The sequence below is a fragment of the Poromitra crassiceps genome, assembly GCF_964638095.1.
Source record: "Poromitra crassiceps genome assembly, chromosome: 17".
Taxonomy (NCBI): domain Eukaryota; kingdom Metazoa; phylum Chordata; class Actinopteri; order Beryciformes; family Melamphaidae; genus Poromitra; species Poromitra crassiceps.
This window is the reverse complement of record NC_139635.1, coordinates 30,195,493-30,210,223: the sequence shown is the minus strand read 5'-3', so window position 1 is coordinate 30,210,223 and position 14,731 is coordinate 30,195,493. Positions and strand designations below refer to the sequence as shown.

General features: G+C 44.4%; 1 protein-coding gene across 2 annotated transcripts in view; it reads right to left on the bottom strand.

Annotated features, from left to right (window-relative positions):
- Positions 1–14,731, bottom strand: part of agap3 (ArfGAP with GTPase domain, ankyrin repeat and PH domain 3) — a 108,080-nt gene that overhangs the window by 77,279 nt on the left and 16,070 nt on the right. For both annotated transcript variants that reach the window (XM_083653783.1, XM_083653782.1), the window contains exons 3-6: positions 12,938–13,025; positions 7,326–7,411; positions 3,403–3,544; positions 3,117–3,251 (exon numbers count right to left, since the gene is read on the bottom strand). In XM_083653783.1, the coding sequence (XP_083509909.1) occupies positions 3,117–3,251; positions 3,403–3,544; positions 7,326–7,411; positions 12,938–13,025 (451 nt within the window). The remainder of the gene's footprint in view (positions 1–3,116; positions 3,252–3,402; positions 3,545–7,325; positions 7,412–12,937; positions 13,026–14,731) is intronic.

The following is a 14,731-nucleotide window of genomic DNA, read 5'->3' as shown; positions in this document are numbered from 1 at the left end:
GAACATAGCTAGCACTGAACGACCAGTTTGATATATAACTGTCGTGTTCGAGTCATGCTCTTTCCATAAAGCCCATCAGCGTTGACATCTGTTGGTTAGTTGTTGATATATTGTGGCTCTAAAATAACGTTTTTATTGATGTCATGGCGGCGACTTCTGCTCCTCACTCTGCATGCACGTACTCTGTTTCCACCCAGTGACACCGTTTGTTTACCAAAATGCTGATCGGGTGATCCCTTGTATAGATACAGTCAATGTCTCGTCATGGGGTAGCTGGCTGGGGGCGTGGTCAGGGTGGGGTAAGTCCTCCCGTTCTCCCCATTCAGCATAGTTAGCATTTAGTTACTAGCCCAGCCCAGGCAGACAGGATCAGTGATTCAACCACCACAGTAAACGCACATCTGAACAGCAGTCTATGTACCTGCTCTAGAATCCCCAATCCTGTAGTGTAGAGCCGCAGCACCGTCCTTTGGTGAGTCAGCCCATTGAGATATACTGTATGTTTTTTTTTTACCCCACTCACGCGCCAGCCGTAGTAACATTTTGTGTGCATTCCCACACAGACCGACTGTATCTATACAGCTGATTATAAAATGGGTACCTCAAATCAAGCGATCCGATTGGTTCATAGACCACGGCTATGACGTCATCAGTTTGGACAATTCAGTATCGCTCCGTGTCTGAGAAGGTCGTTCAAGCAGTGCTGCAGACCGGTTCGCAGAATTTCCCCCCTCAGGAACATTAGCTTGTCAACATGTACAAGTCACGTCCTATTCAATTGTAAAATTCATTTTGAAATCTGTTGCTCAGCTTTTTTCCAGATAATTATGTTTAATTACAACTACCAAATGTACTAGATAAACCGGAGATAGCCCGTATTGCTTGCTGCGAGCTAGCTGCTGTAACTTACCTAAGGTTATTTTGCACAGCGATTGCCTCGCTCTATGTGCAGGCAGCCAGGAAGGACTATTTTATTTTGAACATTATTATTTACCAATAAAAAATAATTAAATTGGAGTGTGTCTATTACTTTCATATTGCCATACTTGGTAAGAGTTTTATAAAAGCAATAGCTCACTGACAGGCCATTATATATTATGGTCATTATCTCACAGCTAAGGGGGGTTTCGCGGCCCCTTAGCTGTGAAATAATAACCATATACCACGGCCTACCGTGAGCTCATGCTTAAATATAAATTGGTCTCTAGCTTAGGGTTCCACTATTAATTGTGATTTTCGTTAGTCTTACAAGCTGCTTTCAAAAATAATTACATGAGAAGTTTCTAAATATCAAAAAAAGCAATATAAAGCCGTGTTTCTCAAAGTGGGGTCTGGCAAAAAGGGTAATAATTTATTTTCACTAGAATTTCAACCATAAGTAACACAATGACAGAATGCATGACTATTTTGGTCATGGGTTTCATACACTTTCTGTAATAAAAAAAATCTAAAAGTGTGATGACCCTCCCACTCTCCTAGCCCTGTCTTGCAGGAGCCTGGTGTTGGGGTTGTTAGGCTGATTGGGTGCACCTGGGCCCGGCCTTGGGCTTAAGAAGACCTTCAGACCATTCAGTCTCTCCCCCTTCTCACTTAGGCCCCTTTTGGTCTGTTTTTTTTGTTTAATGTAGTTTGTGTTGTCTGTTATTTCCCCTTAGTTTTAGTTAATAAATTATTGTTTTAACTTATGACTCCTCAAAGTACCCAAAGTACCGGTAACAAATGAGGTAAGTCATACACCAAAGTAAATACAAGTTAAAACAATAATTTATTAACTAAAACTAAGGGAAAATAACTAGACAACACAAACTAGGCAACATTAAGCAAACAGAACAAAAAGTGCCTCGGTGAGGAGGGAGAGACTGAATGGTCTGAAGGTCTTCTTAAGCCCAAGGAGTACAGTGGGCCCAGGTGCACCCAATCAGCCTAACGACCACCAGGCTCTTGAAAGACAGGGCCAGGAGAGTGGGAGGGCTCTCACAAAAGCTAAAATCTTATCCGATAGGGGACACTGGGAGAAAATCTTATCAAATGGGGGTCCGTGGTCTAATTTGTGTCAGTTTAGGGGTCCTTGATGTGAAAAAGTTTGAGAACCACACACTGCTATAAAGAGCAGTCTGACACACTAATGTAGAAAAAAAAGAATAAACATCTAAGACAAAAAAAATCTTGGGTGCACAGTACTGTACACATTTAATCTAATTTAATTTAGAATGGCCACTGTACTATCAAATCAAGTGCTCCCATTCATTTTACTATTAAAAAAAATGCAGTGCCAATCACAGCCATTGAGCATACAGCATATTCATCTCTATGTACTACCCAGCCTCCCGGGTGACGTCACAGGCTATGCCTGTAGCGTAAGTTTCGTGACTGAGAGCACATAGAGGTCATGTGGAGGCTGGGTTTACCCAGGCTACTGTACCCCCCCCCCCCCCCCCCCCCCCCCGTGTGACTCAACCATGCGCAGGCAGCTGAGTGGTGAATGTTACTGTCAGTAACTCAAACAAGCACAGAACAGCATTGAATAGTTCATTATAAGCTTGGGGTGAAGAGACGCTATTTCTTTCTTTTTCTTAATTATGGAAACTAATTGAGCAGTAGCCTACAAATCTGCCATTCTTAACAATCAAGAGTGAGAAAGTTGCTGAGAGAAATGTTGATCAAGGATTTTCACGTTAATCTTCTTTTAGTTTTTTAGGATGTTGAATTGATGAATTTATTAAAATTCCTGTGCTGACCCAAGTTAGCTCAAATTGGATAAACTGAAATTGAGAAAATGAGGGTGTGCTCATAATGTCTCGAAATACCTTGCTCTTCAAAAGCTGGCTAGGACAGAATCTTTATTCAAGAAATCGGCAGAACATCTTGTAGTCTTTTGGGAAATGGTGATAAAGTTCAGATATGGGAACAGCCAGGTAGACTTGTGTCATTTAAATGTCTTTGACAGAAGTAATACAGTTTTTTGTATATTCTGGTTTTGCCTTTAGTGCGGCCTCAGAGTAGATAGGCAGTGAGCTACATTCATTCGACACCGGGGCTCTCTTTAAAAACCCCGCTCAGGTTGGAGCTACACCTCCTCTCAACCTGATATCTGTTCCACGCAGGCCCCCTCTCACCGTCCTGGAAGACTCTCTCCACGTTCAGGCCGTAGGTGGAGCAGGTCTCGTAGTACGTGGAGCGCTTCAGGTCATTCGACAGCTTTCTTGCCCGCGAATCATCGATCACTCTGGGGTTGGCAGCGCTGATGGCATCTAAGAGAACGGGGGGGGTCAAAAACGCCATGAAACTCTGAACACAAGTCTCTAAATCTCTAGATCATGACTTTTACTCTGATTTTTCTAATATTACACTATAAAGTATGCAGCTCCTTTGTGGAACGAAGCAAACTGTAGGCAAAAACACCTTGTGTTCCAACGAGGACCATGGGGACCTCGGCTGTGTTCCTGTAGCTGGATAGGCGCAAGAAGTAATTGTAGACTGTCTGGAAGCTGATCTCATCCTCCAGGCTAAAGACGAAAACCACCGCATCCACCCAGGCTGCAAACTGAGGACAGAGCAGAGGGCAGGGTCAAGGGTCACTGCAACACATACACTGTCTTTTGATGAAACACATACACGCACACTGCTGCCTGAGGCTACATTGACTGTGACCAGGACTCATACCCTTAATCTGGCTTCCCACCTGCAGTCACGGCCAATGGTGCCTGTATGGACGCCCGAGCAAGCCCGGAGGTAACACGGGGGAGCGAACCTGCTACGACCCTCGTGTTGGCAGGCAGGGAATCTACCCGGACGCCGTGTTTTGAATTAATAATCTCGCCGGTTTTGTGCCATCTCAATGGATCAACAAACGAGTCAAACTTCATGAATAAATTACGCTCTCAGAATGGCTTGCTAAATTAAAATATTTTTGTTATTAATATGCAAAACTAATTCACTACCGATTCTTTGTGTGCTGAAGGCCACAGGTGATTCCAGTTCCACATACAGACAGAAGGGGGCAGTGCAGCAACAGCATCATTTTGAGTGCCAAGACAAAGTTGCCCATTTCTAGGGGGAATATAAATGAATGATCAAATACACTACTACTGAATCCTTATCTGTTTTTTTTGTCTATGCACTGCTATCACAGTCCAGGAATCTTGGTAGTTCCCCTATCACACACACAGTCATTCACAATCTCTGTTCAGAATGGAATGAGGGTGAGAGCTTTCCCTTGAGCGCAACAAGTAAATCAGAATCTTAAAATCAGTTATAAGAAAGTGGCTGAGGAGAAGCCAGAGAGCAATGTTGTTGTTTTTTGTCCCCCCTAAACCTTGGCCAATTTATCCCCATGCTGCCCTATTGGCTGCCCCGGTCAGTGCTCCACCCTCTGCCGGCCTGGGGAGAGCCGAGACTAGCACCATGCTTCCTCCGACACAGTGCAGTTGCCAGCCGCTTCTTTTCACCTGACAGCGGGGAGCTCCTCCGGAAGGACGTAGCACGTGGGAGGGCCAGGCTATTCCCACCAGTTCCCTTCCACCCCGAACCAGGCGCCCCCCCGACCGACCAGAGGAGGCGCTAGTGCAGCGACCAGGACACATACCCCCCAATCTGGGTTCCCACCCTCAGGCACAGCCAATCGTGCCTGTATGGACGCCCGACCAATCCGGAGGTAACACATGGATACGAACCTGCGACCCCTCGTGTTGGTAGGCGGGGAATCTACCGCTACACTACCCGGACGCCCGACAGAGAGCAATGTTAACAGTGACAATCAAGCGATAAGGATTTGCCAGCATCACTATCACCCTCTTCTTCATTCAGATTTCACATGGAGCCTGGACCCCCATGGGGAATGAATGGCAAATGGAGCCCTTCAAGCCACTGCTCTGCTCAGCCTCCTGCGAGTGGGAATGTAATGGAGGCCTTTAATTATACCGCTAATTATATACAGGCAGCAACTGACAACTGCGCCAAAGTCATTTCCGTTCCCTAATCTTACCAAGCATCACTCAGGCATAACTCACAGGTATGAACAGTTACTTATCTAAAGCAACGGTCAGCCTCATGCTGACCGTTATGTGACCAGCTGCTTGTAATCTAGTGACTGAGGGCATTGGGCACGCCTGTTTGCATCTACACAGTCCGATGATAGAACCTGCAACCAAGACAAATCAATAGACCCTTTTCACGGGTGCCATTTTGTGTCGAAAAGGCAGGGTAAACACAGGTGCAAGCAAAACACTAATGAGGGTTTCAAACATAGATCTTCCATAACTATCTAGATGATTCACCTCAGGCTCCACTAGGGATGCACGATATATCGGCAATCATAACGGTATCGGCCGATGTTAGTCATTTTTTAACATATCGGTCATATCGGTATCGGTCAGATGTTGCAATGTTAATATCGGTTATCATTATCAGCCAAATTCTTCACATTGATATGAAATAATGCAGTAAATCTATGATTTATGGGCTTTTCCAAAGGCTTTGCAAATAAAGAAATGCATAACTTTTTCAAATTCAGTGTTAACATGTGTTTTCCAGTATGTACAAAATGTGATGATCATAAAAATTTGGTTTTATACAGATCATATCGACATCGGTAAATATCGGTTATCGGCCATAACAGCAATGTTAATATCGGTTATCGGCATCGGCCAAAATTTTCATATCGGTGCATCCCTAGGCTCCACCAATTCTAACAAATGGTCGCTGCAAGTCTCCTAAATGGGCGTGGTCAACCATTGACTCAGACCTGCCGAAAGTCTCCTAAGTGGGCGTGTCCGTGGAAACCCATGGGCAAAACGCGCGTGCCAATATGATAGGAACTGAGTTGAAGTTGAACCGTCTTGCTTGAAATCCCATCGTCTTTGGTTTCAAACTTCCATGACTGGAATTTGGAAACCCTCATTAGGGCTTTGCTTGCACCTGTGTTTACCCTGCCTTTTCCACACAAAATGGCCCCCGTGAAAAAGGTCTATCCGATAGATATAATACGTTATCAGGTATTTTTGTAGGCTTACCCAGAAATGCTGCCGCCATGCTGGTTCGTAAGGGGAAATGTGAATGGGATTTTATTTTAGTATGGGGATTTCGGTTAAACACAAGACCACTTTTATGACTTTTAAAGCGTTTCCTGAAAATTGTGTTTAGAAAAACACGATTTAAAAAAACACACATTTACGCTTCAAAAGTCATAAAAGTGGTCCTTGTTTGTGAAGATTATCTTGCTGAACACAAATTTCCACTCCCATAAGCTTGTGTTAAATAACCACAGACCTGGCTTATTTCATGCATTTAACCAAAATTCCCATACTAAAATCCTATAGCCTTTTCCCCTTACGAACCAGCATGGGGGCGATTTGCTACTTCTGACTCATTCCTGCGGTAAACCTCAATATCATCAGCAACAGTAAAATCTGTAGATTATTTCTAGTGAGTGAAATACTAGAAGAACCAGTTGCCCACCCACACTGTAATACTGTAAATTAACAAACTGAATGTAATGTCGTTTTTTTTTTTTTTTTTCCACAATTGTACTTGGCCAATTCTCCCTGCTGTCCTGGTCGTTGCTCAACCCACTCCGCCGATCTGGGGAGAGTTGTAAACTAGCACATGCTTCCTCCGATACATGTGCAGTCACCAGCCTCTCCTTTTGACCCGACAGCGAGGAGGATGTCGCGCGTGGGAGGATCACGCTATTCCCCCCAGTTCCCCTCCCCCCCCCCCGACCGACCAGAGGAGGCGCTAGTGCAGCGGCCAATGCTCATACCCCAACACGGGTCTCCGCGGTCATAGGCGAGGGCTTTTACTTCTACACTACCCAGAAGCCCAGTGATTGTGAATCCTGATGAGGAGGAGCTGTAGAGAGACATTAAGAACCAGCACACACACACTGGCATGGCTCAGACTTTCACTGACATGACTAGAGTACAAACGAAGATGAGTGTCTGATGGCTGCTCCGTCATTACAGATGACTTACGGATGACTTGGCAAAGCAAAGCACAACCTGTGTGACATATGAACTGATATGGGGCCCACCGTTTCATCCATACTAATAGGATCATTAGGTGCTGTGGTGTGTGGCTGGCCACAGAACATGCCTTTGTCTGGGTTTAACCACTCATCTGCTGCTGCCCCTAAAGGGATTTGGCCAGAACAACCATAAAACATTCCAGCAGTGAAATAACGGCCCAAATCCCAAGTTTCTACCATCTCTCTCTGCATCCTGAAGTTCTGTATAATGACTCCTACGTCATCACTGGACACATCTCAACGCTTTAGCGTATTTGTGATAACAAATATTGGCTTAAAATGAGAATCGACGTCCATATACCTGCAATTCCGGAGGTCCTCCTTCATCTCTGATCAGAAGAAGGTAGCTCTGTCCATCCACTACGATTTCTTTCTTGAAGCGTCCACCTGAGGAAGAGGGGATTTAGAACAGCTTATTCCAAGGTAATTACATGGGTCAGTCTGGTCGAGAGATACTAGAACAGCTGCTGATACAGGGTTTTTCCTACATAGAGGTTTTTCTGGTACGCCCCAAAGAGGTTTTACCCCCCCCACAAATGTCCAAGGCCAAAAACCTCCTGACAATGACTGATATATTTGAGTTCAGGACAACCCTGACTGCATACCAACTAAAAATCAAGCAGTTTTTACTGTATCGATTAAGTTATTAAGTTTCAAAGTTAAAGTCCCACATTTGTACCCTCAGATGGCTGCCTTTCTAAAACTTGGGACTGTGAAAACACATTGCTCCATAATTTCTGGCAATGACTGATGTATTTGTGTTCAGGGCAGGATAACCCTGGCCTGACTATACAGTAACCCAAAAGTCCTGTGCGTAGTCACCCCCCACAGACCCATTCTGAGGCAGAAAACCCCCCTGTGATACTGGTATATTATTACATTAGAACATATTAACGATGAACTGCCAAGGCTTTCCCAAGTAGGAAGATCGCAGAGCGACATCATCACACTCATTATGAGTCATAAAAAACGTTGAGGATGTGCGAGACAAACCAGATTTAATATCAAATCACAGCTCGCTATGGCTCATAAACGTTTTGGGAGATGTGCGCGCGAGAGTGCAAGCCCTGCTTCTCGATTTAGAGGCCCCCGCGACAGCGTTGCTGTGACAATCGCATGCCGACTGGAAAGCCGGTCTCTCCGGAGCCAATTACGTGGGCGAGAAATTGCCATTTAGCGTGTGGAACGCACAGCTGCTGAGGAAACCTGTTCAGCCCCCGGGGCACCGCACAGCCACAAGTCAAAGTCCCCGAAAAAAGCCCCAACCTCACTTCCTTCTGCACCACCACTGTCATCAACCAGCCTCCATCACTACACTGCATGAGCCATGCTAGAACATTGGGTTGCGTTCGCTTTGACAGCAAAAAGAAGACGACTTCCAATTTGCACTCAGATGATAAGACGCTGAGACAGAGAGAGAGGGGGAGGGAAGGGATGGTAGATAACAGGAGAGGTGGAAAGAAGGTCATGATGACAGGACAGTGGTGTGTGTGGAGCTAGCACTCTCTCTATGCGGCCTTCGCCTCCTTCTCTCTTCTGCGTATTCCTTGCAAGTTGCCGCTAGCAAAAGCCGGCTGCAGATAAAGCAGAGACCAATGGGAATACCTCACAGTAAATTGGATTTTTTGCATATCATTTGAATGGTTTGCGATCCTGCCGAGATTAAAAACATTCAAATGAGAGAGTTGTGAGCCAAAAGAGGTCCCTGGGAATGAAAACATTGCCTGATGCATACAAAAATGTGCTCAAAGCCGCCGTCGCCGACACTGAATCATGTACAAATTGGAAAAAAGGTGTGTGAATGAGCATAATATACCATGAATAAAAAAAAAGGATGCTGAACCGAAGATAGCCCGTGTCCGTCCGGGCGGATACAAAATGTAAAAATGTGAAATTGATCATATTTTCGAATATGTATTTGGTGAATCGTGATCAGAGGTGTTGTCGGCTCAGGCCTTCACAGCGTCAGATAGATGAATGAGGGAATTGAAGCAGTTCAATTGTGAACGTCTTCCCAACAAAGTAGGAACAACAGATCCCACCTTCTAGAAGATCCCACCTTCTAGAAGAGCTGTACGGGTGATACAGTAGCCTGGCCCTGTAATTTTTCTCAACAGGCTCAACAGTGTTCCTGTCTCAGCACTTGAGTCATGCTTCCATCCCGTTAAGTCCACTTTAGCCCGCTTAGCAAATAGGGAATTCTCCGAGTTTCCCCACACAAGCTCTCGAGCCCAGCTGGACGCTGGGTTGTGTAATAGAGAGAGAGATTCTCATTTCTCACATAACGCCAGCAGGCACCCGCCAGCTTTTCTTCAGCTGAATTCGCACAGCTCAGAGATTCTGACATAGGATTGAGAAAGAATGCATTCACGGCCCGGGAATCCCTCATTTAAAAAGGGATTAACATGAGTAATATCTTATCGCGTAGCGAGGAAGACCGGACCGGAGCGACGGGACGAGACGAGAGAATGACAAAATGATCAGAATCCTCGACGGAGTCGGAGAGGCTGCGGTACATATAGCACATTAGATTATGTAAACTCAGAGTGGGGGACCAGACCTGAAAGCAATATCTATAATGTAGACTCACTGCTCTGCTGAGAACGTGGCCGGAATCTGAAGCATTTTCAATTACATAATCATCGGGGACGGTGTTGTCTCTACTCAGAGCCAAGCCACAACAATACTCCCCGAGAAAAAAATCCATTACACTGTGAACAGCTGGCAATGAGGCTAACTAACATACTATTGCAGCCAGGGCACCAAATTAGCGCCAGCCACCACCAGCCAAATGCTGGTCAAATAAGCAAGTGGCTGGTAGATTTGCTTCACTCACCAGCCCCAAAAAACCCAATGGTAATCGATTGAGTGGCTGGTAAAAATTTGAACACATTTGGCCGGTGGACAATTTCTTTTTAATTTTGCACCCTGATTGCAGCATTAAACATCACTTGTAGAGCTTTAATGAGAGACACCATACCTCTGGCATGCCAATGAATCCCCTGCATGCATCCCCTTCTATAAGTAGTACAAAAAGCAAAGATCTATTATGTCAACTTGTTGGTCCAACTTCTTTGTCAACTTCTTTGTATGTATAGCTTTGCTCATGTGCTTTTATATTTGATTATGTTTCTTTTTGGGTATGTCCTTTTGGGTTGTGTTTTGGTGTAGGAGTCGCCTGTGGACAGGTGTTGAAAATTAGCGTTCCGCTATAAACACTTAACACTGTGTATCTGGTTACTGTGTGCATACATGTATGTTACATCTCCAATGCTCTGTGATGTCCATATCAAATCAACTTAACCTAACCTAACCTACCAGTAAAGAGGAGGCTAATAACCTTGCAGGCAGCCTACAGAGAGCTGGTAAGTTGGTAGGCATGGTTAACAACACGCAGCGAGCATACTCCGCTTACACGGAGGCTTAGACCTTGACACACAGCCACAATCCAACGGAGCTCCGCTGTTGCCATGGCAACACACCCGGGTACCTTCTTTCAGATATCACAGCAAAAGCCCAGAAAACTAAACAATTGTAGAAACAGCCAGCCACCGCGGAACCATCTGGAACGCCGCCGGTGTCAATGCCCATATAATAAAAATACAAAACAAAAGAAATACCCTGAGCAAATGCTAATCACGAAACGGGTATTTTGTGTCACAGCAACTCACAGGCACGTAGGAAACGCACCGAAATCTGAACAGACGAGATTCCTTAATTACACACAAACAACACTTGTTTCCGCTTTCCAGAGTTTTTTGCCGTTGATTTCTCAAGGACTAATTAGGGTACGTGGATTTTTCTCCCTCGGTGCAGCAAATGCCAGAAGCTAATTATGTGCTTCATGTCTCATCCTCACTATAATTACAGCAAAATGAAACGCTGTGAACCCCTCAAAGATCACGAGTTAACTCCGGGTTGCCAACATCTCTGTGGCTTCTGAGAGCTTTTACCTCTCCGTCCAGGCAGGGGCAATCTCATTATGATCCTCATGATAAAGACAAGCAAAATCACATTTGCAAATTTCAGTTGAGTGGAAGAGAATGGGAAGGGGCCTTGTTTCTGCAGATAGGCCCTCCTAACCGCATTATGGCCTCCCCTCCTCCCCCCAGGAGGAGAGCCAGGGAGAAAACGGGTCATGATCGTGATAACAACTTTGATCTACACTCCCTGAGAAATGATGGGGTTTAAGCAGGATTTGTGCTTTAAGCCCAGGCCTAAGTTTTACCCTCATATTTAGCGCTCGCTCTTCTGCTGGAAATGTTTTGCTTTGTCATTATTATTATCCAGCCAGTTTGGCAGAAGAGTAAAAAAGGAAATGCATAAGTGGAAGGAAGCCAATTATCACTCCAATGTTCAAGTTTGATATAATCGCCCAACACACCACTTTTTGATACAAACCAAACACACCCACACGCACACCCACACGCACACACACACACACACCATGATTCATATGTCTACTTATGAAGTGAAGATGCAATATTACTGCTTATTACTGCCATTAGTGCTATGTGAATGTGAATATACATCCTCTACATCCTCATATAACTATTTCCCTGTATATCGAGGCAATCAGTGACAACGACAACAGCTATCTCATCTTGTGGAAAACAAGAAAAAAAAAATTGACAACCAAAAGGTAACGTTATAGATGCAAATTTATTTCATTCATTTAATTCATGTAAAAAACTCCTAACTACAATTTTGGTCAGGTCTTCACTTAACTGCAGGGTTACATGGTCCTCTGTGTGGGTTGAGACAATTATCCAACCTCTTTGGCTTATGAAAGCCCTTTGAAGTCAATTGGATGAATTGGACAATGAAGTTAAGAGACATTAACAATATATTTTTAATAGGACCAGTAGATTGGGCAGAGTAAGGCCACAGTAAGCCTGCTACATTAATGGCAGTGCTATATGTGACAATCTAATACCTTTTTTACATCAAAATTCCCACTAAAACACATTTCTTTGGAAAGCACCAGGGGGTAGCAGCAGCAGCAGCATCGCCTTTTAAACTTTTAGTTCGCACTCTCAACCCGCTCAGATTCTCCAGGAGCTCTCTTCCCCCTCCCTTCTCCCTTCTCCCACGGCTGCCCAGGCCAACGTCAGGTCAGCCAAAAGAATAGTCCCTGAGTCCCTGACTGAAACGTTTGCTGTGGTTTTATTCACTTTTTATTTTTGTCACTTTTTAAGCACCTTCTTCACCATGTCTTGAATTAAAAGACATTCTTCTTGGAACTTGATCTCAGCCTCTGGACTGTTCATTTTGGCTTTTTTTAGCTTTTGTGTGCAGATATTTTCACCGTCGGTCCTCCAAGATTATATGAGTGAAACTGTGGCTGTAAAGCATTACTCAAAATTTAAATTAATGTTAACGTTACAACAAGGGTTTTATTTTGAAATAGCTAAAGGATGACCTACTGACTGACTTGACACTGGTTCAGTAAGTGCTGCAGTGAAAGTCGTCTCATCCGTGAGACACTTTTCTTTCTTTTTTCTGTCGGCATATTCCGTCACATTTTAAAGTAATTACCGACTAAGAAAGTTGAATTTCAGCATGTGGGAATCACTCAATCACTGACTCACGGCGGAAAAGGAGAGGCCAATACATTAAATCGAGAGGAGAAGAAGAACACGGGCGGGAAATAACGAGTTGGACCACCGCCAACATTTATATGGCCAGCCGTGGCGAGGCGAGGCGCTGATAACCCGCCTCACTTGCAGGGTCGCTCTATCGGCTGAACGGCATGGCTTTTAGACAGAAGAAAAAGCCAGTAGTTAGTGGATATTAGTGGGATTTTTGGCCAATCTAAAAGGGGCTTAACAGGTGTGTTGACAACTTTCTGAACCTTTAGTATTTGACATGTTTCTCCCCACGTCCAACAGCAGACTGGTAGTGTGCTCTTACCTTCAGGAGACTCCTCCTGCACATATGTGCCCGTCAAGTACCGGTGGACCAAGGCGGACTTCCCACTGGACAGATTACCCACAATGCCCTGCAAACCCAGAAGCACAACACTTACTGATGTACAGGTAAGGCATGGCTACACGAAAGGCAGACAAGCACGTGTATACACTTAACCATGCACAGGTTGTCCGGGGTTGATGCCGGGGGAGGGTTACAAGGAAACGTACATGGGGCTGGTTGTGATCTGTGCTCGGCCTCCTCTCCCTGGCGTCTAGACCAGGCCTGACTACACAGTACAGCGCCTTCAGGGAGAGGCATGGTGGAGGGTGGGCTGACGATGCCAGCATGTCTGGGAAGAACAAAGAGCCGCAACAGGCCTGATCTCTCCTCCCTCTCCTCTTCTTCTTCACATCATTAGTGGGCGGGAAAGTAAGGTATGGTTCTAATTATAGGGAGGTTTGAGGCGAAAGACTGTTTCGCCTCGAAGAAAGGATCTGTTTACGGCCTTTTCCAATCTCACCTCTCTTAATTGAAGTGTATATGAGACGGGGAGTAAACTATCAACATAAAGTGAGAATAAGCTAGAAGTTAGCGGAAGTTATATAAGCTCTGCGCCGAAAGTTATGACTCAACAGAAATAGTTTCTTTGAAAGTGCAGTAGAGCTGGCATTCCTGCTGTTTTAACCGTTTGAGCTTTGTGACCTGCTGGTTATATAGCCGTCATGAAATCAACCTGCTGTATCAGCACTTTTCCAATGCGAAAAGGTAGCGTGTTTACTCTTCTCTCTACATGTTCAGGTCTGGGAACGATTATGAACGTGGAGATTTAAAATCATTGAAAGATGGCTATAAAAGGAAACATTCCCATGTCATCTTCTGATTTAGCCACAATTAAGCTGCCAGCAGTGCAGTGCAGAGGTCAAAGTGAGTTTTCTCACATCACTGTGATCATTATTTCAAGGAATCTGCAGGAAATGTTCTAACCCTATAATAACCTTAATATGATAATCACAACAATAAATAGTTATTATTATAGCATGGATTAAAAAGGAGACAATTATTACTATCTTCTATAACAGGGGTGGCCAAACTACGGCCCGCGGGCCAACTGCGGCCCGCTGCCTGTTTTTAAGTGGCCCGCCATGAATTTTGCTTTTTTTGAAACCGAAAAACAAAAACAAAAAAAAGAGATTCCCCCATTTCGTTTTTTCCAATTAAAACCATTGAAAATGGGTTATACTTGGTCTATTTATTTTTCTGTCTGGCTGTCTGTTTTTTCTTTTTCTTTTTACATTTTTAATACTGAATGTTGGTGAAATAGTTGTTGTAGAAAAATAAATGAATACTGACCCAGTGTCCAGGGGCAATGCATTAGCTGATGCAGCAGCAAAGAACACTGTTCATTTACCCCAGCATTTCTCTTTGCCGAGTGAAAAGGGCACTATCCCACACACATGCACGCCACCGCCCCTCTCTGAGCTGCAGGCTAGAGCTTCCCCTGAGGAAGTTTCAGCATGGCGTAAACATGGATGTGTACGAAGGGATGGAGTGTGGGAGGGCCCTAATGGTAAACCATGTCTCCAATCATTTTACTCTGACATTATCTCTGTCTTAACCTGGAAAAGAACATTTGAAAACATACAGAAATACCCATTGTAATAGGTGAGCACATCAATAAACTGTGTCATATATTTATTTAGGTAGAAATAAAATTTTTGATGGCACAAGGGTTTTCTGGTTAAAAAAAAATCCGCTTTCAGTGTAAACAGGTTGCAAACTGCTGCGCTAAATATT